General features: G+C 36.4%; 2 protein-coding genes across 2 annotated transcripts; both read right to left on the bottom strand.

Annotated features, from left to right (window-relative positions):
• Window positions 1-5,529: 5,529 nt before the first annotated feature.
• Window positions 5,530-7,015, bottom strand: LOC127797727 (probable membrane-associated kinase regulator 6). The gene is made up of 2 exons (XM_052330853.1): window positions 6,180-7,015; window positions 5,530-6,093 (listed from the first exon to the last, which is right to left on the bottom strand). The coding sequence occupies exons 1-2, from the start codon at window positions 6,823-6,825 to the stop codon at window positions 6,086-6,088; spliced, it is 654 nt and encodes a 217-aa protein (XP_052186813.1). The 5' UTR covers window positions 6,826-7,015; the 3' UTR covers window positions 5,530-6,085.
• Window positions 7,016-10,013: 2,998 nt separating this feature from the next.
• On the bottom strand, window positions 10,014-27,228 carry LOC127797574 (uncharacterized). Its single transcript, XM_052330592.1, has 4 exons — window positions 26,881-27,228; window positions 23,927-24,079; window positions 22,739-22,804; window positions 10,014-10,811 (listed from the first exon to the last, which is right to left on the bottom strand). Exons 1-4 carry the CDS (start codon window positions 27,037-27,039, stop codon window positions 10,143-10,145), a joined length of 1,047 nt encoding a protein of 348 aa, XP_052186552.1. The 5' UTR covers window positions 27,040-27,228; the 3' UTR covers window positions 10,014-10,142.
• Between the last annotated feature and the right edge of the window lie 330 nt (window positions 27,229-27,558).

Genomic DNA, 27,558 nt, shown 5'->3' with positions numbered 1-27,558 from the left:
ATATCCCTTTCACATATACTTAATATCAAACTCAGTTCTCTTTGTTTTTTTCGTTTCATTTTCAGTGTTGGCAGTGATACATATATAGGAACTTTAATCCATCAATGTCAAGAGAAGAGACCATATGTATAGAATGAGCCTCACTCAATTCTTATCCCACCCATGAGGCTAGGTTTATAAGTAGGGTAAGTTTTTAGTACTTCACTGCTCTTGTTGGGCATGCATGACAACATTATCAGCCTTTTTTATTCCTAAATCTCTCTTAAGCATGATGAATAGCTTCTCAAATCCTATGAAAAGCATGACATTTGAACTCTAGAGACTTCTAGCCCCAGTTCAAGCTTGACTCCTGCTACGCTGCCATATATTCATGAAAAATCTGTCCATAGTTTTGGCCACATATAATTTCACCTTACCCTTGCCCTATTGAGTTGTGAAAATAACTTAAGGTTGCGCACAAAGATAACTTTGTTTTTAACTCTTGAAAAAAGAAAAGTTTTTGTGTACAAAAAACGCCTATTTTAAGTTTAGTAAGATGTATAAAATACAGTGCATGAATTAGTGTTAATTTTAGCAATAACGGTGACAAAGGAGTCGATATGAGCAAGAAGTAGGAGATACGAGTTTATGGTCCCAAAATTGAGTTGAAATGGCAAGCAAGAGGAGAAACAAATTTAAGAAGTTTCACTTGAGTTTGGTTTGCGCAACATCTTCAAGTGGAGCAGAGGAAGGTCCAACAAAGAGGACAAAGGTGAAGTAGACAGGAATAGTAGTGCATTGTTGTCAAAGTTTGGGCATTTCTTTCTACACATCTTGTCTATGTTCCTCTTTTCAACAAATGTTCACATGTGACAAATGTTTTTTATCACTCAAAAATTAGGCCTTTTTATCCTCAAATTATGCTAAAAGGACAAGTGCATGGCTATAATCCTTCAAAATAGATAGAGCTATAGTTTGAAGTGAGCATTTGATCCTATTTCCATGTTTCAAATCATAATTGTGAATATCTTATTGATATGGTAGGATGATATCAGTATGAGGCGATGTCAAAACATCATTTTGAATTTATAATACATTAATAATATAAATGATAAAATATATAAACATAATAAATTTTTTAATAAAACCTCACATAAACGATATATAATCTAAACAAAATAACAAAACTAAAAACATAATATTTTCATTTTTTGCACAGTTTTGAGACCAGTTTAGAGTTTTGATTCTTTGTCTTTGCTAAGTGAGAATAAAAGGTAACTTATGAAAAATAAAAAATAAAAAATTATCTTGGAAGAAAAATAATTGCTTGGAAATTAGTATTGGACTGCACTTGGTATCTTAAGTTTCAGTTAATACCGATCAATATTGTCCAGTATCTGGACTAAAATGGTATTAGACATATCGTTTTACACTATATATGGTATTGATAACTGTGTTTTAAATATCTCACATTCTAAATATCAAGAAAGGCATTCTCAAATCTCAATATATAAAGTGAGACATAGTTATATGTAATATTTTCTTTATCCTATTACTATTATTATTTTTGCATTGAGATTTGTTTTAGCAATGTTTTAAAATTCAAACGAGACATTGAACTAAAAATGGAAGAGGATTTATTTGCTTTAAATCGGGATGAAAGTAGCATTATATTAAAAATCAATAATTAAAAAAATGGTCATACATCAATAATATCAAAATTATATATCATTATAAATATTTTCATTGTGTAATGGGGCAATTTTTTTGCTTCTAACCAGGTTAATTTTTTTTTTTTTTTTTTCCTGATTGAACAGGTGAATTTGGTTCTCTTGACATTAGTTTTTAGAATAAATTACACCCACAACCTTAAAATTTGAATCATTTGCACATAGATACATTATAATTTAAAAATAATTTTAAAAAATCCATGTGATTTATATATTTTTACGTGGATGCTCTTCTGCCCTAACAATGTTAGTTAAATTTTAATTAAATTAAATTAATTAAAAATAAAAATAAACAAAAATTAAAAAAAGTTATCTTGATGGACTAGAACCATTGGCAATGGTTGCAGTTGCCACTGCTAAGAGAGAGAAAGAGAGAGAGAATTGGGGGAGAATAATAAATCCGTTTAGTAAATAAAACGTACTTGATCAAATTTCTTTTTTACTTTTTGCTTTCGGATCTTTTCTTCTTCTTCTTCTTCTTCATTGCACTCCTTCTTCAACAACCATTTTGAATTTTTTAATTAATATTGAATTAGGGTCTAATTAGGTTAATTTTTTTTATTTAAACTTAATTAATTGATACCATTTGTAATAGAAAGGGTTTTCACACAAATGTGGACTAATTTTAAACCAAAGGGGACTTCAATTCACATGACTTAAACAAGCTAGAGGTCTCCGAATAATTTATCTTAATAAAATAATTTATGTTATTTATTTTTGTTAAATAAAAAAGAGAGTGGAGCAATATAAGTTAAAGTGTGACCATAAGTCCATAACCATGAGAGCTCTTTCTCAATAATAAAAAAAATATTTAATTTAAATTATAATTAATGTCAGAAAGATGGGTCTGTCATTTTAACTTTATTATTATAATATACAGTGTTAAAGGTTTATTATTCATATATCTATAATAATAATAATAATCAAACTTCTTCTTATATTTAAATTTTAAATTCCAGAGGTAGGGAAAGTGATGGAGCCACCCATATGAGCATATCACCTCACCGAGGTAGTATAAAATAAAATAATTTTTAATTTTTATTATTATGATATAAGCAGCAAAGAGAAAGTGTGGCTATCAACTAGCGTAGCACTGCAAGAAATAAAGAAACTATTGGCAGCTACTGATAATTCAGAAACATCTTAAAAGAGAGAGGTTTGAATGGCCAGAACTAACCTAAGCATGCAAGATGCATTGGGGATAAGCCTACAAGGATACAATGATGTGAATGGTCACGTGCTTCCCTCGTGGTGGAGCCCCACCTCCTCCTCCTCCTCCTCCTCCAAATTATGGAATCCCACAACTCAAAACTCAAGAAATCATATATATAATTTCATATCATATGATTGCTTTTGCAAATAATAACTATCATTAGTAGCAGCAGCAAGTAACACTCTTTGACACAGACATTATCATTTCTTCAGGACACCCTTGTCACGCCCCTAAGATTGTTTATTGTAATCTTAGTCAGTATCATTAATTTTAATTACAAAACAATTTTATTCGTCATGATATGGTTGCAAGTTTATCCTTGCCTTGCATCATGATGTGTTGTTTATTTTAATTAAAATTGCATGTTTTGAAATAATTTTGTTTTGTTGGGAGAGTGGAAGTGACTTATTAATGTAATAATAATTATAATTTATACAGATAGATTGTTTATTGTTAACGCAGTCTAAGTCGCCCAATTAAGGATGAGTTTTAAGTATAACTAATTAAGAACAAATTTTACATAAATAACATTAATTATTATTATTATGGACCTTGCTATTTGGATAGAATCTATCCAGATAGAATTGTCATTTTTTATCATTTTAATTATTGATGTTAGGATAATTATGTCATTTAACATTTTATTTACCAACAATACCCTCTCTATTCATAATTCAAAATTCCACTCTCTCTTCCTTGTTAAATTTAAATTTTAATCTCTTATCTCATTTAATGAATTTTTAGAATTTCAAGAGTCACAATGGTTTTAAATACGGATTATTCTACTTTGCTCGAATTAATTGACGCACGAAATCACTAAAGACATCAAATAAGCCCCAATTTCTGACGAATTGCATAAATTGGCTGCATCTAAATGCAATCCGCCAAATGCAGTGCTGGCAGACTGCATCTAAGATGCAGCCCGCCAGTCGCCTGTAGTGTCGGTGGGCACGGACTGCATCTAAGATGCAGTCCGCCAATAACGAACTTCATGAATGAAATAAAATAAAAGTTTGTAATACAAAAGGAATAAAAATTTGTAATATAATATAGATGAAGTACGCCCGTTCAATTCGAGGTAATGCGACAATTTTAAGATGAGAATATTTTTATCATTTGATATTTTTAGTCATCCGTGCGTCAATCAATTCGGACAAAATAAAATAATCCATGAATGAAATAAAATAGAAGAAGAATGCAAAGAGAATACATTGATTACAATTAATGGTGTACTGCCATCTAAGTGTCATGATTGTCATTATTCATTTTCATAACTAATTTTGTTTGCTTTGAAAATTTGCAACTTTAATGTGTTGGGCAGTAATTTTAGGCAAGAGTTTTAGGTGGGGAAGCATATGAGTGAAGAGTCTGGATAGATTCTATCCAAATAGATTTATTGTATTATTATTATCAAAATTTACAATGTACTAATTAAGTGAACTTCCATGGGTTGGGTAAGCATGGCCCACTCTTCAAGGAACCTCAGAGAGAGAGTCAAGTCAATTTGAATTCAAACCCATGCATTAAAGTGACCGTAATTCAAGAAAATGCTTGTTATTATTGCCCAAAAATGGTTAAATCAAATGATTATGCTTTGAAGATATTGCGAGAGGGTGCATGCATGCCTCTGTGGAGAAAGATGGCTCAAAAGAGAGTGCAAACTTTGAAGTTTGAACCTTAGATAATAACCCACCAACAAATTACTTTTATCTTCTCACAATTAAAGAAATAATAATATATCAATAACAAATTTAATTATAAAATGATGTGATTAATATCCACCCACACCACACATTATGTTTAGGACACAAAAACTATTAAAATTGTGGAGATTATGAGAATCATACAGACTTAACGAATCATTTCATGTACATTTTTTGCTTAAAACATTTGTTCAAAATTTAAATTTCAAAGGACAAGAGAGGGGTTTTGATTTAACACCATTTTGCTTGCTTGCTCGTCCTTTGTTTGGCTTTATATGGACAACAATGAGGCATCTCTCAAATCCATAAAGGAGAAAAGTGAGTGAGAATTTGGCAGAATAAAAAAAAAAAATTAAAAAGAAAAGCATTTGTATGACTAATCAAGAGTTATATTATTGAGTGTGTTGGAGTTTCTATTTATAAGGGTATTATTGAGTGCAAAGAGAAACATGACAAGATAAAATATAATTATAAAAATATATCAAATAAACAAAAAATTTAAAGCACCACACAGTAGGAGGGTCCCTACCCTCGTTAAAACAAGAATCTAACTGATATTTTTATGCTTCCTAAATTTTTATGTAAAAAATTCTATTTGAATAACTTGGGTGCATGATAAAGACAAGGAAAGTAATTTTATTATATGGTTTGGATGTGTAAAAAAGAATTGATAGAAGCATGGTAAGGCGAGTAAATAAAATGATAAAAAAAAAAAATTATAGTATTAAAGGGAGAGAGAGTTTAAAAAAACTTGCTCAGAAAATTTAGATGTAACAATATATATGATAACTTTATAAAAATATGATTTTGAATAAAAAAAAATTGAATTTAAAGCTGGTAATTATTGTAGTCTGTCATGGTTAGTTCCATTGCTTCCATAATAATAAATCCCTAGTTCCAGACAGTGTTAAAAATGTTGATTTTTGATTTATTCTCTTCAACAAATGCATCATATATAATTCATAAATTAATCTGACAATAATCTTGATATCTCATTTTAGCCCTTACTTTCATTTGTTGTTTCATCTTGGCCCCTAGTTCTGGTTCTGGTTTAGGATAAAAATACTTGTGATTTGATCAGAGAAACCCTCAGAAAGTTATAAAAAATTGTGAGTATGAAACTAGATTTATCTACGGATATGAAAGTGGCTACAATTCTTCTCTCTCTTCTCAAATGCCAGAGCTTCAAAGGCTCCATCATCTGTACAGCTTCTTCTTCTTCTTCTTCTTCTTCCCCCTAGCTAGATTGACAAAAATATACAATATGGTCCGTCCGGGACAGAATTGGTTGACGAGCTAGAATTCATGCAGCTGGTCCCCGCGACGACTTGGCTTGGTATGTTGCTGTCACTGATGTGATGAGATGAGATGAGCTGAGCTGAGCTGAGCATCTTGAAACCGCTCATTTCTTTTCTTTGTGATATCTCTCTCCCATGTAGTGCTCAACAGCCTCAACTCAATCATTTACCTGAAAATAGCAGAGAATGTGAAGAACTTGATAGAGTAGAGCACTCCACACAAAATCTCAATGCGATGAGGAGTCGTCTGAGATACCAATAGATCTTTTGCAGTGGAGTACAGCCTCGTATATGGAACTCTCGGAATCGCAAGAGCGGCGCCAGTTACCGGAAGAGTAGGCCACGCTTGTCCTCGGAGATGTTTCAGGTGAGTTCATCCAGTTGTTCACTTCCTGCATCCTCGTGTCAACAGCTTCAATCCTGGAGCAGGATCTCCTGCCTCGTAGTTTCTGGCAAAGCGGCCTAAGGAAATCCAAGTACTTGTGGAAGATTTGTTTCGACAATATTCTTCGGCACCTTCTCAAGGACGAACAACGGATTCTATTACCTGAATGCAGGTTCTTCTGGGCGTGCGAAGAGATTGGAGCAGCTGGGTTAGAGTCCGCGGCGGCGCCATATGCTTCCATCTTCAGTGGCTCGACAAAGAGAGGAATGAGGGAGCCATTGGAGATGAGCTCATCAGCGTGAACAAGATCCAAAGGAGACTCAGCCACAGGAAAATCAAAGTCCTGTGAGGCTCTGAAGAATCTCTTTGAGGCTGGCAATTTCGGGTCCATCTCGATGAAGGAAGCTTCATCGGATGCATCCAGGGAGGCCCTAAGGGAGTCATCTAGCGCTGGTTTCAGGTTTACTAACCAACTATATGAAAAGCTTTCAATGGACAGGGGCTGTGAAGTCTCCATGAAGCACAGAATGAGAGGAGAACAAATGTGTATAGTAGTTCCAAATTATACAAGGGAGAATATATATAGCAAAGGACCTCTTATAATGGCGCCTTGTCTTGGTATTATAAAGATATATACGAAGAGAGAGAGAGAGAGAGAGAGAGAGACATAACATTACCTTGCTATCCACTCCATTACAATTGTATATGTGGCTGACTTCACTACAGACAATTATTCCAATAGTTGAAAAAGAATAAAAAGGGGGAAAGGAACAGAGTTGGGAGCCCCACACTCAACTCATAATGTACTAGGCATCTTTAGTTTACCCTAATCTCCTTTTTTCATATTCTATCAACTTCAGAAAGAAAATGATGTCCCTTCACAACTTTAACACATTCCTCATGAACAGATAACATAAAACTAAAAACTTCACTGATTACCCAGTACAGGTTCATGCACATTCCATAAAAATATTCAAAGCTGCTCACACAACTGAAGGAATCATAATTAGATTACAATAGGTTTGTTTCTCTTAAACCATCATTCTGCATATTAAAAACGGAAAAGTTGTTGATCTAAACCACATAACTACATCATGAGTGTTTGATAGTGCTAATTGATAATGTTCTAATTGGTTCATCCAGGTTCAAAATGTCAACATCGCATTTATGATGCTCATATCCTAACCATTGCTCCAAATTTACTTCAAAAATTTAGGCGGCTGCTCAAAATGGGTCATGACAAACTTACTACTCAACTTCAATGGAGGGAGGGAAAAAAACAACAATTATAGTCAGTACAAACCCGTTTACCATGGATAATATATTTCCCTAGCAAGCTTCACAGTTCATATATACATGTATCTTTCACCAAACACATTAGATATGGTGTAAGAATCCATACACATTTTTAGCTCCCAGAGAGGCAAGGTAAAAAGGGACTGGATGAGCAGTTCAAAGTTCAAAACCATAACAGAATTGCAAGGCATAAAAATTGCTACTTTCCATGCAGAAGGAAAGAGAGATGTAGATTGTAGATAGTGTCCATCCTCATCATCGTCGTCGTCATCATCCTCATCATCATCATATATATATAGCTATATTGTTGGCCTTGAATCAGCATAAAGTTTACAGGGTAAAGGGAAATATCAGGTTTCCGCACCCAAATAACAGTCTGAGAGGCGGTGAATTCTGGCTCCTCTTATCTTCTTTTTTGTTTATTTGTTTTGCCAATCAACTTTTCCAAATTTTAAATGGTAAAGAAAGTTACATGCTGTCGACAAAAGCTTTAGCTAATTACTATTTCCCGAACAATTTTAAAGTAACAAAAATAGCAGACAACGGTCCCCAGATTGTCTGAGAAAGAGATGGACAAGGAAAAATGCTCTGGGGACAAAAACCAGAAAGAGAAAGTGACTTGAAACCAATTGGTCCCCCCAAATGTTCTCCAAGACAAAGGCATATTGCAAAAGTAATCGAATTATTCATAAACCAATCAAACTCCAAGGAGAATGTTTTGCTTAATAATGCAAGGGCTTATTTAACTAATGGAGGAACACAATTATTTCTAATTAGTATATCATAAAGCATAAAGAAAACCCAACAAGCAGTAAGCAAACCTTTCTTCACATGGAAGTTGGAAGTACGTAGATAGCTATAATCATTTGCTGCTACTGTTGTTGGCAGTAGGGTGAAATATAAGGATTTAACAGAGGGCAGCTAGTGACATCAATAGCAAGTTTCCAATTCGGGATACCGGGGATGGTCTGTTCATATGTTGAATAAACCACAAGGCCATTCCAACGGAAAAGATTGATTGTTCGTTAAAGAGACCCTGGGGATCAAATATATATATATATATATATATAAAGAAGCTCCTTATGCATGCTCTATAGAGTTAATCTATTAATCTAATCTTCTTAATTTGTTACCACGGTAAGCATTTTTTTTTTTTTGGGGGGGGGGGGGGGAGCATAAGTGTGGCGCACAATCTAATCGATAGCAACGACATTAATTAAAAATTTAGATTTTAAGTTAGAGAAATATTTTTTAAAAAAAATTAAGGGTCCAGTTATGAATAAAATAATTTTCTCCACTATTACAAACAGGGAGTTTTGTGAATTTGTTGGTCATTAAACCTATTCTTTTATTTACACGCTCAATTATATAGAAGTATCATAAAATTTAAGTTAAAAAACATATTGAAAAAAATTAACCCTAACCTCCTAAACAACATATAGAAGTATCGTAAAATTTAAAAGTTTCTCACATTATAGAATTGATATACAAATAAAAAAATAAAAAATTGTACATTTAAGATAATAAATTAGAGGAATGATAAAAGGGTGGGGCATGCCATCTCTGACCCAGAACTCTTAAACTTTTCCCCGTATTCAGACCCAAACTTGATTGGGTACAAAAAATCAACCCTAATGTTGTCCTTATGGAATTTGAAGATTCTCAATAGAAAACCCATTTTTCAAATCATTTATCCAAATTATATTAAATCAACATTAATTTGCCCTCAAAATCGTTCCAAACCTTACGAAAATGTGATCAAACTCAAAATAATGTTAAAATATAAACGACTTATAACATCTAATTAAAATATCTATAATTAAGATTAAAACATTCAAAAAAGTAATATTATAAAATTAAAATTTAAAACCAAAATAAAATTTTTAATATATTTTAATCATTTACAAACTTAATAGCTTATTTTATGAGTTGAAATATAAATAACAACCTTAAATGTTAATATATAAATAATATTATATATATATATATATAGATAGATAGATAGATACTCACACACGTATAAGTGAGGGTTTGGCGCAGAAAGTTCTAATCCTACCACCGCCCCAAACCCAAATTTTATATTTCAAGTTTTTCTTAAATTCAAACCCAAACCGTTTTGACCAAAGTAGATTTGGGCAGGGCCCACAAGACGAGTACAAATTGCTCTCCCCTGCCTATCCTAAGCCCTACCTAACCGTACAATCAAGCTTAAAATATATCCAAACCCCATCCAAGCTGACATGCCCATATATCATTCCAAGGCCAAAAAAATTAGACAGATTTTTTGGGTTAACATAACAGCATCTGCAAATATCAAGAACTATTGTTGATGTAAACAAAATAGATATGGTAAGAGTGAAGTGATTATAAAAGTTTGTCAACATCTATATCATACAAATTTGAACTTGCTTGAAATGAATGGAGAATCTGGGTCTAATCAATGTCAAAAATTCCTAAAAACCAACGACTTCATATACACAGAAGAAGTGAAATAGACAGTATAACTAATTAATGGAAATGAAATACATAAAAAGAATGTCATTTCATAAGATCTAGAAATACAAAGGCATTCCAGAGGCTATGCAGCAGCATGGATGCCAACAGGTTTCTTGACCGTGTAAAAACAGCACCCATCACCACACCAAGGAATACAAGAGGGAGCATCCTCTGCAAATTGAAATGTGCCAAGGCAAAAGCTATTGAACTCACAAGAATTGAGCACCATAAGGGCATGTACCTGGTCAATGAAGGGAGAAGGAACCCTCGGAAGACAATCTCCTCCCAAACAGGAGCACAAACTGACACCACTATGGCATAAAGTGCCATTGCTACTGGATCTCGTGCAACAATTGATTGCTCAACACTTGAGACAGTGACAGGTGTAGATGGAAGAATAGGCAACAAATTTGCGTTTACTTGTGAGAGCCGGTTGACCAGGGGAAACATGAGGCAGCCCAAGCCAACATCAAACTGCCACTTCCCCTTTAGGCTAAACCTGAACCAGTCACGTGGCAGGGGACGGAAACTTGAGAGACAGTGATGGAGGATTGCAATCCCAGCAAGACCTTCAGCCACATCTGTTAAAAGACTGTACAAAGCTTGTCCTCTGTATGTCAAGGATTCCTTTCTGAAACCTGCTATATGAGCCAAGAGTGGAATTATCCAAGATCCTACTAACCAGAAGGAGGCAATCCAGAGGAGCATCACCTGCACCGCCATAGAATTTATTTTGCTATTTTTTATGATTTCCATGTCTATCATAAACTTAAAAGAAGAAATACTATAATGTTTACTCAAGATATTTGTGTCACGAACAAATGGCATTTTCTCAATTACTTAGAAATTTCAAAATAAAACAAAAAAAATTAAAGCTTTCAGTTAAATACGATGGCTGAATAATTTGATTAACCTTCACCTGTAAAAAGAATGGGAACCACAATAAGATACTGGGATTATAGTAACAAAAGAAGCTTTTAGGATATGAAAAGACCCTCTACTTGCCAGAAAATATACTGTTAATTTCCGGTGTAATGTGAAAGTGAAGTGCAATTAAAAGACAATGATCGTTGAGATCTGCTACTCACTGCCACTTAACACGTCCATGGTTATATGGACGACAACAATAAAATCTAATTGACTACAACCACATATGTGCCTACAAATTAAACCTCCAATATGTAGTAATAGAGCCTAAGCAATGTGAACATAGTTACCATTGGCACTCCACACTAGTATTACTGTCACCAAGACACGGCAACCAGAACTACAAGGCATCAACTTTCCATTCGCCTTCTGACTACAAGCTATAATTGACTCAGCCTATTACAATATTACTTCCACCAACATAATCCCCTCAGTCAATTGCTCGCAGTCACTTAACAAGTCCATGCCTACAAATTATATTGCTGTTCCTGCCATCCCAATGCCCATGTTGCAGCACTATTATGGCATATTTCTACTGCAACCATGTTGTCAATTGTTGCCACAGCCATTAACATGGAACCTCCTGGAAAGGCAAAGATTTTCAGGCTTAGTCTTAGTTCAATCATCATTACTGGCTTTTTGTTGCCAAATGCAAACTACCACCAGCCTATCAACTATCACCCATGACCATTATAGTCACCTCTTCCATCAAAACACCTGCACCAAACTATGTAAATAAACCTCATATATTATGCCCTTTAAAAGATGAAAGATAATTTTACACACTTTTTTCAAAATATTTAGTTACATTCAAGGATGGCCTTGGAGCAGTAATAGAGATTACTCGATTGCAATTTAGGAAAGGGTTCAAACCATGAAAAACATGTCCAACAAACAATCAAAGTTTAACTTCTATATATTGTTTCAGTTAGTTTGGAAATGGAAATTTTGCACAAATGCTTCAGAAACAATTAGAAAGACAAAAATGAAGATATTGAAGAGTAACATGTGAATATATTTGGAAAACCCAAATGACAGTTTGTAGAACTCAATAATTAAATAATTGAACATATCTGAGGTCAACACATACTTTCATAGAACGGCATAAGTAAATGATTTGAAAATAAATTTAATGCATAACAACAATTGTTACATTGATATCAACTAAACGATCTTATCAATAATATATTTACACAATTCTAAATGTACATAAAATTCCAGCGAAACAAAATTTACAAAATTGTAAATATACTACTAGTAAGGGAAGATTATTATAGAAAGTGATTGAAATGATTATGAGGGAAAAAAATTGAACAGTATATAGATGTACATGGAACTTATGGATTTGGAGAAAGAAATAATGAGGGCAAACTGTTTTGGATTTTGCAACATATAAGCTCATCAAAGAGAAACCCAGAATTTATGTAATCAACCACACATAGTGATAAAGACTTGGTATGTTGTTGTTGTTGTTTATGCTCATCATAGCTAATACTAGGTTTAAAAAATGGAATGAACACTTAGTTACATATTACTATTATTTATCAACTAACCATGTAAAATACTTTCTTATGGGGCAAGAAGGATTATTTATATCACATATAGGAAGAATGCCTGACCACTTAACATGGGCTCATGGTATTTGATGTCCACGTCAAAAAATGGAGTAAGAATGATACAAAATGAAGCCCATAAATCTCAAGGTGAAATTTAACAGGTGAAAAACAAGGCATTTTGCTTGCTCTCTCTCTCTCTAGAGAAATTTCTCTCACAAGCCTTATCCGGAAGAGCACCCACTGAAACCCTAGATCTGCTGCCCCTTCATCTCGGATCTCGCCAACCTTTCCATCTTTTTTATCTTCCTGCAGCTCATCCTCCCCTGATCCCTGATCCCTTCCCCCATATTGCTCAAACCCTAAACGTCAACTGACTGATTTCCCTTTCACTCACCCTCATCCACTAAATCCCTCCATCACCTACTCTCATCCACCTACATCCCTCTCTCTTTTCCATTCTTGCCGATGAATATCTTTTCCATTCTCTCGTCTTTCAATATTTTAATTATAAAAATATAATCAATTAAAATATATTTTCTAAAAAATATATGTGCATACATTTTATGTATATGTATAAATAAAACAAGTATATAAGAAATATATTTAAGAATAAAAAATAGAGTGATGAAGGCAACAGACTGCAAAGAAAGCCCCATCTCTGAACAGAAGGTTTCCTTCAAGAACAGAAGGGGTTTCTTCAAGAACTGAACCCCAGCAGCAATCAGGTAATGGAGATTTCTTCAAGAACACCCCATTGACTCCCCAGCAATGGGGGTTCTGAACCCCTACCGCTGGGGGTTTCTTCAATGGCTGCGGGGGGGTAGCTGGCCACCAAGCTATTTTTTTAATATATTTCTTATAAATTTGTTTTATTTATATATATATATATATATGAAACTTAGGAAGAAAACCTAACTTTTAATATGTATATACCACTTAATTAAATTCATAAACTATACACCTATATATATATATATATATACACACACACAAATACAATGGGCCATGGCCATGGGCTCTAACATAGGATTAACCCTAAACTATAACCATATAACTCAACACTCCCCCTCAAGCTGGAGCATATATATCATATGCACCAAGCTTGCTACAAATATACTCAATTCGAGGACCCTTGAGAGACTTAGTGAAGATATTTACTAACTAGTCATTATAATTGACAAAATCTATGGTAATACAGCCAGATAAAATCTTCTCTCGGATGAAGTGACAATCTATCTCGATATGTTTGGTCCTCTCATGAAAGACTGGATTGGAAGCAATATGTAATGTAGCTTGATTGTCGCAAATTAATCTCATCTGTAATATCTCCCCAAACTTGAACTCCTGAAGCAATTGTTTTAACCAGATAAATTCACATGTTGCCAAGGCCATAGCATGATATTCTGCTTCTGCACTCGACCTAGCAACAACCTCCTACTTCTTACTTTTCCAAGATACTAGGTTTTCTCCAGCCAAAACACAATATCCTGAAGTAGACCGTCTATCAGAAAGAGAACCTACCCAATCAGCATCAGAATATCCGACTACTTGAGTATGACATTTGTCCACATACAATAGTCCTCTACCTGGAGCTCCCTTAATATACCTGAGAATCCGGACTACCGCATCCCAGTAGTTATTGCAAGGAGACTGTAAAAACTGACTGACAACACTGATTGAGAAAGAAATATCTGGGCGAGTAATAGTGAGAAAATTAAGTTCTCCGACTAGCCTGCGATATCTTCCAGGATCAACAAGAGGCTCCCCCTGTCTTGATAAGAGCTTTACATTAAAGTCCATAGGAGAATCTATAGGTTTACAATCAAGCATCCCAATTTCTTCCAGAATGTCTAACACATACTTTCGTTGAGAGATAACAATACCAGAACTGGACTGAGCAACTTCTATGCCAAGAAAGTATTTAAGTAACTCCAAGTCCTTAGTCTGAAAATGATGGAAAAGATATTTCTTCAACTGAATAATACCATCTTGATCATCACTTGTAATAACAATATCATCCACATAGACAACCAAATATATACACCTCCTCTGTGATGTGTTTTATAAAAAATCGAATGATCAGACTCACTATGAGTCATAAAAAAGTCTTGAATGACAGCACTGAAATGACCAATCCAAACTCGAGGAGACTACTTCAACCCATATAGTGAGTGACGGAGTTTACAAATTTGCCCAGACTCCCCCTGAGCAACAAACCCAGGAGGTTGCTCTATATAAATCTCCTCCTGAAGCTCACCATGTAAGAAGGGATTCTTAATGTCTAGTTGATACAACGGCCAGTGACGCATTGCTGCTATTGAGAGAAACAAACGCACAGAGGACATCTTAGCAACAGGGGAAAAAGTGTCACCATAGTCAATGCCATAAACCTGAGTATACCCTTTGGCAACCAAACGGGCCTTAAGGCGATCAACCTGCCCATCAAGACCCACCTTAACAGTATAGATCCACCGACAAGAGATTTCCCTGGGGATAAAGGAACCAAATCCCAAGTGACGCAGCGTGTAGAGCGAGTGTGAAGAAAACACACCAAAATAAACCCTTGAAAAAGCAAACTTCAATAGCCGAAGTTTAGCTTTCAAGAAGACGCAAAAACAAAACTGTTTTGCTAAGAAAACCCAAATAAGTTGCTGAAATTTGATTGATTAAAACTTGATTACAAACTCTAGATCCTAGGTATATTTATAGTGTTTGGCTAATCCAAATCTATCTAATATTTGGAAAATAAAATCCAACTAGAATTCTAATAGAAATAAATCCTAAATAAAAGTTAACTAGAATCCTAATAAAAATAAAACCCTAATCAAACATGAACTAGAATCCTAAATCAAGTAGAAACATGAAGTAGAATCCTAAATCAAGTAGAATTCTAAAACTTAAGAAATATTAAAATAACATTATGGCACTACTATTTTGGTGATACTGTTCTGATTTGGTTGGGTCGGCCTTGGGCCGAGTCTTGATTGGTGATCGCATCATTCACCTTCACTTGAGAAAAAATTCGGCCTCGAATTTTGATCCTATTTGGACAAATCCACATCCGATAAGTACGAAGAGAGATTAGCCACTTTGAATGTTTAGAAATACCCATATGATTAGGCAAATCCACAACATAAGCATTGTCATTGGTCTTCTTTGGAATCTTGTAAGGACCATACTTCTTTGGCTTGAACTTGTTCTGCTTTCCTGCTGGAATTCGTTCTTTCTTCAAAAATATCATGACTTCATCTCCAACCTCAAATATCTTGTGCTTCCTATGCTTGTCAGTTGTCGCCTTATATTTCTTATTTGTGCAACTTTTGCTTGACATCTTCCTGAACTACTTGAACTTTTCTGCTAAGGGAACATGAGCAAAGACATTCCTTCCCTTCTTAGCCATATCAGCATTGGCATGGGTCCAATCATCGCCATGTTTGTTGCCTTCTGCCTCCATTGCATTATTACTATTAGATTGAGGACGTTGAACCTTCCATCTTGAGCGCTTCTCTAATCTAGTAGATCTTATTGCCTTCGATTCAACCGTGCCAGATCTTGAATAAACTGTAGAAGGATTTGCTACCATGACCTCTATCTCCTTTAGAGTCACAAGTCGATCAGAATAAACACCACCATCCTTGGGTTGCGAAACAATGCTTGAGTCATCGGGACTGGAAAATACCCCAGTATGAGTCAATAACCTTGGAGTTTCTGTCATGTTAGCAGCATAAATCAGACCTGAGTTTGCAAACGTTGAGGTTGCTGGGACAACATAATCTTCGAAATCAAACTCCACTTTAGAAGCTTTGGTTTGATTCTTTTCCACTATGGGTAACAAAGTATAATGCACACCTTCTTTCTCAAGCTAATATGTGTTCTTCCTACCCGAGTGCGTAGCATCCACATCAAATTGCCAAGGCCTCCCAAATAAAATATGGCAAGCATCCATATCAACAATATCACAATAGACTTCGTCGGAGTACTTACCAATAGAGAAAGGCACCCTGCAACGTTCATCCACATGTATGCCACCAACTTCTTTGATCCATCCAATCATGTAAGGGCTTGGATGTTTTTCAAGAGTTAACTGCATCTTTGCCACCACATCTCTTTCTATGATATTCTCTTGACTTCCACTATCAATAATCAACTCAAAGATTTTTCCTTTCACCGTACACCTCGTGCAAAAAAGCTTATGCCGTTGAGTAGTATCTTCATTCTTTTGAGATAGCATTAACTTCCTCACTACATAGGTATATTGCCCATGTCCATAATCTTCTTTGTCATCCTCCCCATCAGGCCCGCAATATACTTCCTCTTCAGCAACATCTTCCTTTTCCTTTTCTACAATGTTAACTGTTTTCCTCTTAGACAATCACTAGATCGATGCCCAACCTCATTGCACTTGAAACATTTTAAAAGAATAGGCTTTGCATAAGGATTAGGGGATTTTGGAATATTAGAAGTAGTACCTCGAATGTTTCCCCCCGTTGTAGCCTTATTAGGGTTGACTGTATGGGATGGATTGGAGGGTTGCGCTCCTTGAACCGACTTGTCTTTATCAAAAGCTGGTTGTTTATTTTCATTCCCACTATACCGACGATAGTTGTCATTACGAGATTTCTCACTCAACATTAACTCAGCCTTTAAAGCTAAGTTCCTTGCTTCTTGCACACTCAGAACCATCTGAACCCCAATTTTATCACGAATAGCAAGTTTCAATCCATTCAAGTAACGAGCTGCTTGTTGATTGTCACTTTCTGACAATTGGTTTCTCTCCGCCAATCGCAGAAACTCAGAGGTATATTCATTCACACTCTTCATTCCCTGTGCACATATTTGATAAGCTTCAAACATATATTGTTCATAGTCAGGGGGCAAAAACCTACCTCTTAACAGCTGCTTCATTCGTCTCCATGTTTGAACTGGCTGTCGGCCTTCTCTCAATCTCGTCTCTCTTAATTGCTCCCACCAAACAGATGCACCACCCTTCAATCTGTAAGCCACTAATTTTACTTGTCGTTCATCTGGGATCTCCATGTATTCAAAAAAACGATCAACCTCAGTGATCCAATCCAGGAACCCCTCAATATCAAAATCTCCACTAAAAGTAGGAATATCAACTTTTAGTTTATACTCATCGTTGCCCCAGTGGTTGTGCTGATGTGCATTCCTCCTAACCCCTCTACCACCAGGATTAGCTATTGCTCGACCAAAATCATCCTCTTCATCGCTATCTTCAATCACTGGTCTTCTAGGATTAACAAGGACATGATTAATGGGTGGTCTTCCCGCTCCGGCTTGATTCACCCCATTATTCAGGTTCCTGTCATCATCAACTCGTAGTAAGGTGCTCAATTGGTTGCTATGTTGCTCCAATTGCTGCTGGATAGTACGAGTTACTTTCCGCTGTTCTTCGATTGCTCTCCAAACTGCGGACAACCCCTGATCACTATCACGAGGCTGGTTGCTACCGTTACCTTCAAGATTGGCCATCTGATTGGTTGATTAACCGCTCTGATACCACCTGACGCAGCGTGTAGCGCGTGTGTGAAAAAAATACACCAAAATAAACCCTTGAAAGAGCAAACTTCAATAGCCGAAGCTTGGCTTTCAAGAAGACGCAAAAACAAGACTGTTTTGCTAAGAAAACCCAAATAAGTTGCTGAAATTTGATTGATTAAAACTTGATTACAAACTCTAGATCCTAGGTATATTTATAGTGTTTGGCTAATCCAAATCCATCTAATATTTGGAAAACAAAATCCAATTCTAATAGAAATAAATCCTAAATAAAAGTTAACTAGAATCCTAATAAAAATAAAACCCTAATCAAACATGAACTAGAATCCTAAATCAAGTAGAAACATGAAGTAGAATCTTAAATCAAGTAGAAATATAAAGTAGAATCCTAAATCAAGTAGAATTCTAAAACTTAAGAAGTATTAAAATAATATTATGGCACTACTATTTTGGTGATACTATTCTGATTTGGTTGGGTCGGCCTTGGGCCGAGTCTTGATTGTTGACCGCATCACCAAGTACCATTGAAATGCAAAGCAGTCATCTCATCCACCATTGCTTGTCGCTACCCCAGATCAGAAAGTGCCTCACTAACAGTCTTAGGTACTGAAACAGAGGATAAGGAAGACACAAAAGCGCAAAAAGGAGACGCGAGACCATAGCTAAGAAAATTATAAATGGGGTGAGGATTGCGAGAAGAACGGGTACCTTTCCGAAGAGCAATAGAAAGCAGATCCTCAGAAGGCAGGGCCGCGGCAGGTGGAGAGACTAGAGCAGGATGTGTAGCAGCAGGAGTCGCTGAAGTAGTAGGAGATATGGGAGAAGGCGCAGGAACAACATCTCCACCGGGAGGAGACCGAGGCTGATGATAAACTTGCAATGGGGTAGAAGAAGGAACAGGGAGAATAGGAGCAAGACTCGCGGGAAGAAGGATTGCCTCAGAAATGGGTTGACACTCGGAATGAGACGAATAGTAGAAAGGAGATGACTCAAATAAAGTAACATCGGCCGAAAGAAAATAACGGCGGGTGTCAGGAGAATAACACCGATAACCATTCTGAAGGCGAGAGTAACCAAGAAAAATGCACTTGATGGACCGAGCAGACAATTTATCTTGACTGAAAGACAGGTTATGGACAAAACAGGTGCAACCAAAGACACGGAGAGGAATAATATATAATGGTTGATCAGGAAACAAGAGAGAATGAGGAATCTGGTGCTGAAGAACCAAGGAGGGCATCCTGTTAATGAGATAGCAAGCAGCAAGGACAGCTTCAGCCCAAAAGCGAAAGGGACATGATGATGTAGAATAAGAGTGCGAGCAATTTCAATCAAATGTCTGTTTTTATGCTCAGCAACCCCATTTTGTTGTGGTGTATATGCACAAGACTACTGATGCAAGATCCCCTAAGAAGATATAAAGATAGTAAAGGGAATAGAAAAATACTTAGGGGCATTGTCACTGCGCAATACTTGGATAGAGGTATGAAATTGCGTTTTGATTTCAGCACAAAAGGATTCAAAAATTGAGAATAACTCAGAATGATTTTTCATTAAATATAACCATGTGCAACGAGAATAATCGTCGATAAACGTTACAAAATATTGAAAACCCAAAACAGACACGACACGACTAGGACCCCAAACATCGAAATGAACTAAAGCAAACGGGGACACAGCCCGATTATTGACACGCTTTGGAAAAGAAGTGCGAGACTATTTTCCAAGTTGTCAAGATTCACAATGAAAAGACGACAAACTAAATAAACTGGGGACCATCTTCTGAAACTTAGCCAAACTAGGATGTCCTAAACGATTGTGGAGAAGAGCAGGAGACTTAGTCACCGAGCAAGCAATAGGCGATGCAAGAAAGTTGAGATGATAGAGACCCTGCGACTCATATCTGACGCCAATCATCTGTTCTGTACCACGATCCTAGATAGTAACAGAATGATCATCAAAGGTGATAGAACAATTTAAGGCACACGTAAGTTTACTAACAGAGACAAGATTAAAGGGATAATGAGGAAAATAAAGGACAGAATCTAAAGGCAGAGAAGGTAAGGGTTTGGCAGTGCCAATAGCTTTAGCAACAGCTTTGGACCCATTGACTAATGTTACAGAAGGTAAAAAAATAGAATTAGTAAAATGAGAGAACAAATGGAGATTACTAGAGATATGGTTAGAAGCACTTGAATCTAGGACCTATGGTCCCAAAGAGAATGACTAAGCGAGACAGGCAATGGAATCACCAGAGTGGGCGACAAAAGCAACTGTGGATGAGGTTTGCTGGGACGTCTTATACTTGAGAAACGCATCATAGTCAGCCCCAGTAAGAAGGACAGATTGCGGTGGATGACCATCAAAGGACTCAGATCGAGAACCATCAGGATGAGCAACATTAACACGAGGAGGGCAGCCATACAACTTATAACATTGTTCCTTAGTACGCCCCCACTTGTGACAGTAGTTACACTTGGGGCGTTTGCCCCGATTACCACGATTTCCTCCCTGTTCGCCATTACTCTGAACCTGTGAAGCCATGACTGAATGATCACTTGCAGAAGAGGGAGGCACTGTAGGAACAGATGAAACCCGAAGAAGACGAGAATACACTTCATCCATAGTAGGTACGATAGGACTAGCAAGAATTTAATCACGAACAGGAGCAAGCTCAGGACCAATGGTAGCAAGAGTACACACCATGAAGAACTTATCCCACTGAGCTAGATCCTCTGCAGCAGTCTTACCAGCAGGTAACAAGGAGTTAAATTCAGCTTTAATAGAGGCCATCTGATCAAGGAAATCAAGAAGAGTCAAACCCTGCTGTCATAAACTGAGCAGATTAGACACCACTGAATACAGGCATTGAATGTCATTAGTGTATAACGCCTTAGCCTAAGCCCACAATTCGCAGCATGTGGTATGGTTAGTATAGATCGGATGAAGAGAGGGATCAATTGACTGCCACAGGAGACTGCACAACAGAGCATCAGCTCTCTGCCACTCAAGTTTATTCGTGGTGACATTCTCGACCTTGGTAGTTAGATGATTTTGTAAACCTTGACTCATACACCATAGTTCAACCACCTTGGACCAAGAGATATAATTGGAACTGCCCATCAACTTCTCAGTAGCAATGGCTGGAGAGGGAGACAAAATACCAGAGAATGAGCCAGATTTACTAGTACTAGCCATGTTGGACAAAAGAGAGCCCTACAAGATCAACAGATCTGAAACAAAAGGGTTAAATAAGCCAAAAAATAAAGGCTGGATGATCCAGCACAGAGAACAGGCGCGCTGGAGCAACGGCAGATGGCGGATGTCGGATGCCGGTGACCGGTGATCGCGGATGGCGACAAAACCACCAGGGCTGGGATGGACTGAAGGAGGCGAGTCCAATGGTGAAGACGGCGTTGCGATCGGAGCACTGGTGAGAGAGATCAGAGCAAAAACGTCTTCGTGAACAGTGCGAGAGAGGTGGCGCGTGGCGACGGCAACGGCGACGGTCCTCTAGGGATCAACAGATCGGAGGCCGGCGAACGTAATGGCGATGGTGGTGTGCATGATCGGTGGTCGAACGGTGAAGACCCGCTGCTAACCAGTAGCGCGCACACAGCGGAAACGCAGTGGGCGGCGACGGTGGTGGCACGACAGGCTGTGGCGGTCGCTGGCGACGCGACTGACGGTGGTCGTCGGTGATGTGGGCGACGACGACGGCTAGGGTTTGTATGGTGGCTGCTAGGATTTATATTTTGGCTCTGATACCATGTGAAACTTAGGAAGAAAACCTAGCTTTTAATATGTATATACCACTTAATTAAATTCATAAACTATACACCTATATATATATATACAAATACAATGGGCCATGGGCTCTAACATAGGATTAACCCTAGACTATAACCATATAACAAAACAATATATACATAAAATATATGCATATATCTTTTTTAGAAGACATATTTTAAATAATAATATTTTTTGTAATTGGAAATATATTTTTATAATTAAAATTGAGAGAGGATAGAGAGATAGGAGAGAATGATGAGGTGGAAATCATCAACAATTTATCAGTACCGCGTCAACATTTAACATAAAATATTAGATTGTAATGGTGTTCTCAATTGAAACTAAAATATAAGTATAGCTATTGAAAAAATTAAAAGTTCCTTCTAAAATTGAAACTATCAATATATTTTTTTGGTAATTTGCCCTACTTTAACATAAAATTAGGTTCCAGAATTTGTTCAATAGTATACAACAACAGTTCAAGTTGGATTATATCTACAACCTTCACATATCACATTTACAAAAATCTTTAATATCTTGGATTTTATTGTTGCTCTCCAGTTTGGTGCAGGACATGTTCTAGAATGTGCGTGCAATGGCATGAATTGTTAATGCAGACAGAGAATTGACAGCTCCTCTTTACTTCAATATTAAAGCCAAAGAGGGCATACAGAGAAGTCTGAAGTCCTCCCACTGTCGCTATTTTGGAAGACCAGAGGAAATGTTATCCTGTTTACTAATACTAACTAGGTTAAGATGGATGTGTGTGTAAGAACATTGTTACAATATAATTGTAAGACATGATGTTTATTAACAACTACATATAAGAAACATAAGCTTTACCTGCAGAATGGTTTTTGCTGTCCATGGCACCGTCCAAGGTTCTGCTCTAAAAACCGGATCTGCAATCTGAAACACAAGCAACCAATCACTCTCTAATCTTGAATATCCTAATACAAGTCTACTCTCAGCTGTACCACACGTTTTCTTGTTCACCCTTAATTTGATGAGAGGGCTTAACAATTTTGTAAAGATAAATAGCACATTTATGTTCAAATTTTAAGAAATCAGAAGTGAAGTAACAAATATACTCACTTCAGGATTTGATTGCCAAATCCATTGTTTAACTTATTCTTCACAGAAGCAAATAAGTGCACTCCTCTTTGAAACTAACTCTTCCATAGGACCATATCCAGAGACATACATAGACACTAACAAATGAATGAAGTATCGCTAATCAGACATGACCAGAGCTGTTACTAGAAACTTGATTCTCATATGATGAAAATGTGCCTCAGCAGGCTATCTCACATTTTCTTTTGTAAAAAGGCTTATCATTTCCTTTCCTTCTAATGATAGAAGAAATAGACTAACTGATGTGGGACAACCACAAAGAATGCTCTGATACCAAATTTGAAGCTGAACAGTATAGATTTGTAGAGATATAGCCAGAGAGGAAAACAATACCAATTGTAATCAATAACCAGAGGAATTAATAAAAGAATTACATTGGGTGCCTTATTACTATAACATGATTATGAATCCCAACCCTATCATAACTATGATCATCTAATAAAAATGGAAACAAAATCAGATAACAAGATAAACCTAATCTAAATCTAATTTCTAAAAATAAAAAATAGGAAACTTTATCAAAATAACACCATCTTTATCCCTATAAACAGTGTAATAAACCAAAACATTAAATAAATATGCCAAGTTAAATGGACCTAAGACAGAACACACACTTGTACACAGGCAATAGCTTACCAAAGAAATCCTACAATTGAATTCAATTGTTCAATTCACCAATTTGATAAATGAAATTCAAGCTTTAAGTTAATGGTAGGACAAGGTATCTACTATCTAAACTGACTTCCCAAAAAGACAATATATCCTCAGTCAAGCAAGTAAAGTTTCAGAAAAACTGCCCGTATTAGATGAAGTATATCAAGCAAGATTACTGGGTGCCAAGAATAACTATCACAATGCACAAAAAACTTCATGATTGAAATAAGTGAAAAAGAATACCCTTCTAAGTTTTGAAACCCAATTGTCCTTCCCATTATTCAATTGATTGAGCCCAGAATTAGCCACTATTTCTGGCAATTTCTCCTCTGCATTCTTGGAATCGAGAAAATCTGAAGAAGCATCTTCATGTCTAAAGCATGAAATCTTCCATCTCTACAAGAAAATAAAAGGAACAAAAAGTGAAACACAAATCATCAAGACGTACTAATTATCTTCTGCATTTCCAAGAAGATAGAGAACTTAAGTACAATAGGATCTCAATAATTAGCTTAAGTTGTACTGATTGCAGAATAATAGTTCTGAATGCAGTGAGCCAACTGTTCCAGCTGTGGTAATATTATTTGTATCAATCATTGAGTTTTCTTGGGCCTAAAAAAGGAAGACTCCGCAAGAATGAAAAAGGAAGTAAACCAAGCATAAAGGGAGAGGGCAAAGCCTAAGGAGCAACTGAAAGTCTGCTCCTTTGTAACTGGAATGTCGTGAGTTTAAGTTGTAGAAATAAGTAGATGGAGGGCATTGACAACAACTTCTAAAGACATATAAGAGGCGTCCTAAAATTGGCTCTAAGGCCCCAGGACTAATTTAGAATCTTTTGGATGAAGAAGGGGCCTCCTGTGAACCTTGTCAGGCTAACTTTGATGTTATATAATATCAAGAGTATTTCTGTCATTCTCAAATGTCTCCAAAAGTTTTTTGGTAACTCTAATTATGTGTTAGGGTTTTATTGATAGTGTTTAGGCTTTATTTATAGTCTTGTCCTAGTTCTATTATTAAAAGTTTAATTTTAGTTTAGTTTCCTAATAGGAAAAGGATTTTCCAAACTCTAGTAGGAATACAATTATTATTTATTACAACAATATAAATACCATTATAGGTAGTTAGGGATAAAAGGTGCCCTTACGGCACTATGATGTCATATCACATGAGGCACTAGGTGCCAAAAAAGAGCTCACCTCAGCAGAGCGAGGCGCTAAATTGACCCAAAAAAAAAAAGTTACTAATAAACATACTTAATATGAAAGAGACAATCAGATCATGCATATAATAGTAAAACATTTAAAATACTCTCAAATACACATTCTTATAATATTCTTCAAACAGGATAACAAATATATTCCATATTTAAGCAGCACCAATAACAAACAATATTCGATATTATATATTCCAGATAATATTCAATATTATATGGATAGCGATAGAAATGATAATGGGGAAACCAAAGGGAGTCGGCCTAGGTTTCAAACTGACTTTTTTGCCCATGCATGGAAATTTGAGCCATTTTTGGCTTCTTTGTTCATCACTTCTATCATTGTTCATATTATGTTCAATATTTAAAACAATATTCAACATTCAAAAACTAATCTTAAGGAGCAAACAATATGCAATATTCAACTCTATTTTTGCAGCAGCAACAAACAAAAGATCACACAAACAGAAGCAAGAAAATAAATGTTGACAGTTGAAGAAATTGCATAGTAAACCAGATTCCAGAGGGAAATTAGAGGTGGGACAGCCAATGAAGGGTCACCTGTCACAAGCAAGCCTGCCAGTGAAGAGCAATCGTCAAAAGGGTCAGTCATGCGCCAAGGGATCCTGGAGCGTGACAGCTCCAACCGACCTCTGGCAACTGCTCTCCAATGAGCCTCCCTTAAAATGAGATGGTGACCAATACAACAATAGAAAAGTAAGAAACATGAGAGAAAGGAAAAGAATCTCACCTCCGAGTTTCTGAGCTCTCTCTCTCTCTCTCTCTCTCTCTCGCGGTTACATCCAAGTGAGCACCTATGACACTTGATGCTCACCAAAGGTTCTCGCCCAGGCGGCACCTGATGAAGGAACCTTGCCTAGCATATGCGAGGTGCTTCCATGGGGACTTGCATCACATGAGTGCCTCTCTCGTCTTTGACTACACTATACCACTGTAATCTCTCTTTTTTATTAGTGAGTGCATCAATTACTGCAGTTTTCTTTAAGTGTGATGCAATTCTAACTCTAGATGTGACGCCTACAGAACCCTAAGTGTGATGCCTAGATACTCCTCCCCCCCCCCCCCCCCCCCCCTAATCTTTCAATTTCAGCTTCTTATTTTCGTAACCTACTTCCATCTCCATTTTCATCCCCCAAATTTCATGATTTCAGCCATATTTTATCTCTAAATTGCCTAACATCCACTATTACATGTCAAAACCCACCCTAAATAAGCTTCGAATCATTGGGTATTCCCATAATATCTGATCTTTCATACTTCATAGCTTCTTTGCCCAAGAAAAAACAGAGAGCCAGCTGTGTACAAATACAACCCTTGCTCAACCCAGTTTATGGGGCATGCATTAGGGACACCTCTAGTCATCCGTAAAACATTTGAGTAATTACAATTGTCCTTGCATTTTACTTTTCTCCAGACAAGTTAGTCCTAGACTTCCAGTCTCTGTTAGGAAATCAGAACAGTTTTTTCTTGTTTAATCTACAAAATAAGTGGAGAAAACAATAGGGTATAAAATTATTTAAAAGCAAAATAAAACTAAGAAGAAAATTACTTTCTGGCGTTTGTTTTTAGTTTTCTTGCCTGTTGTTGTTCAATCTAGAACCAAACAGAACTAAAATTCTTAGTTTCCAATTGTTTCTACTTCTTAAGCGAAGTATCAAAGAGAGCTCTATCCAAACGTAGAGAAGGAAAAAGTAGATATGTATATATGTTTGCGTGTGTGTGTGTGTGTAGAGAGAGTGAAGCTAAAGTTGTGGGGTTTTTTTTTTTCTTTACTTCAATTGGAAATTAAACAAAAAACAGTTCGGGCAGTGACACTCCCCCTCAAGTCCGATCAAGAATTCACAATTGCAACGGATTTTCGTTCTTATTCGTAACGAGCACATGACAAATCAGATTCACATGAAATTCATACACATATTAAGGATATATATATATATATAGAGAGAGAGAGAGAGAGAGAGAGTACGTTTCTGGAAATGGAGAGAGAATCAAGAAGGCGTGTATTTGAAGGCCGATTGAGAAGGAGCGATGTTCTTCCGGTGAGTGCCTGAGCCCTAGTTCTGGACAGGGGAGGCAAGAGAAGGGATGGACGAAGAGAGTGCGTGTGACAGCTAGGGGCTGACATTGTTATGACACCGGACTGACCCTACAATCCGGAAACTTGAACACTTTTCTCCATTCCGCATCACCGTGACAGCGCCGCCGCCGCCGCCATCCAGAAGAGTCGTCGGCTCCGACGGCGTCGTCCGCTTTGCCAATCAAGGAAAAGACGGCCAATCCGCGTTTTGTTCGTAGCCTTGGAGGCCACTTTAATGACTATTTCACGACGGGGCACCGAACCCGATTCCAATCTCGCCCGACTTAAAATGCCTCTCGACGGCGTCGTTTTCACAGGCCATCTCATTCGATATATATATATATATTTTTTTTTTCTACCATGGGCTAAAAATAAAAGTCAAAACTCAAAGTCAAATAGAGGAATTAGATAACCTAGGTGGTGTTCTCTTTATGTTTTGAGTTTTGAATTAATCATGAGTTTTGTGTTTTGAGTGTCTATTTTAAAATTTTTGAAAATGTATTCTTTTTATTATTCTGAAAAATTATTTCTTAAAATAGAAAACTATAAAACATGTTTACTTTAAAA

The sequence above is a fragment of the Diospyros lotus genome, chromosome 3, assembly GCF_014633365.1.
Source record: "Diospyros lotus cultivar Yz01 chromosome 3, ASM1463336v1, whole genome shotgun sequence".
NCBI classification, from domain to species: domain Eukaryota; kingdom Viridiplantae; phylum Streptophyta; class Magnoliopsida; order Ericales; family Ebenaceae; genus Diospyros; species Diospyros lotus.
The sequence above is the reverse complement of the archived record's forward strand: the minus strand, read 5'-3'. Positions and strand labels throughout refer to the sequence as shown.

Excerpts from the sequence above, each read along its gene's own strand:
- LOC127797574 (XM_052330592.1), bottom strand. The coding sequence starts at position 27,039 with ATGTCAGCCCCTAGCTGTCACACGCACTCTCTTCGTCCATCCCTTCTC. Across the intron at positions 24,080-26,880 it reads CTCTCTCCATTTCCAGAAAC|AGATGGAAGATTTCATGCTT; the intron begins GTACTCTCTCTC and ends ATTTTCTTGTAG. Across the intron at positions 22,805-23,926 it reads GGGTTTCAAAACTTAGAAGG|ATTGCAGATCCGGTTTTTAG; the intron begins GTATTCTTTTTC and ends CTTGTGTTTCAG.
- LOC127797727 (XM_052330853.1), bottom strand. The coding sequence starts at position 6,825 with ATGGAGACTTCACAGCCCCTGTCCATTGAAAGCTTTTCATATAGTTGG.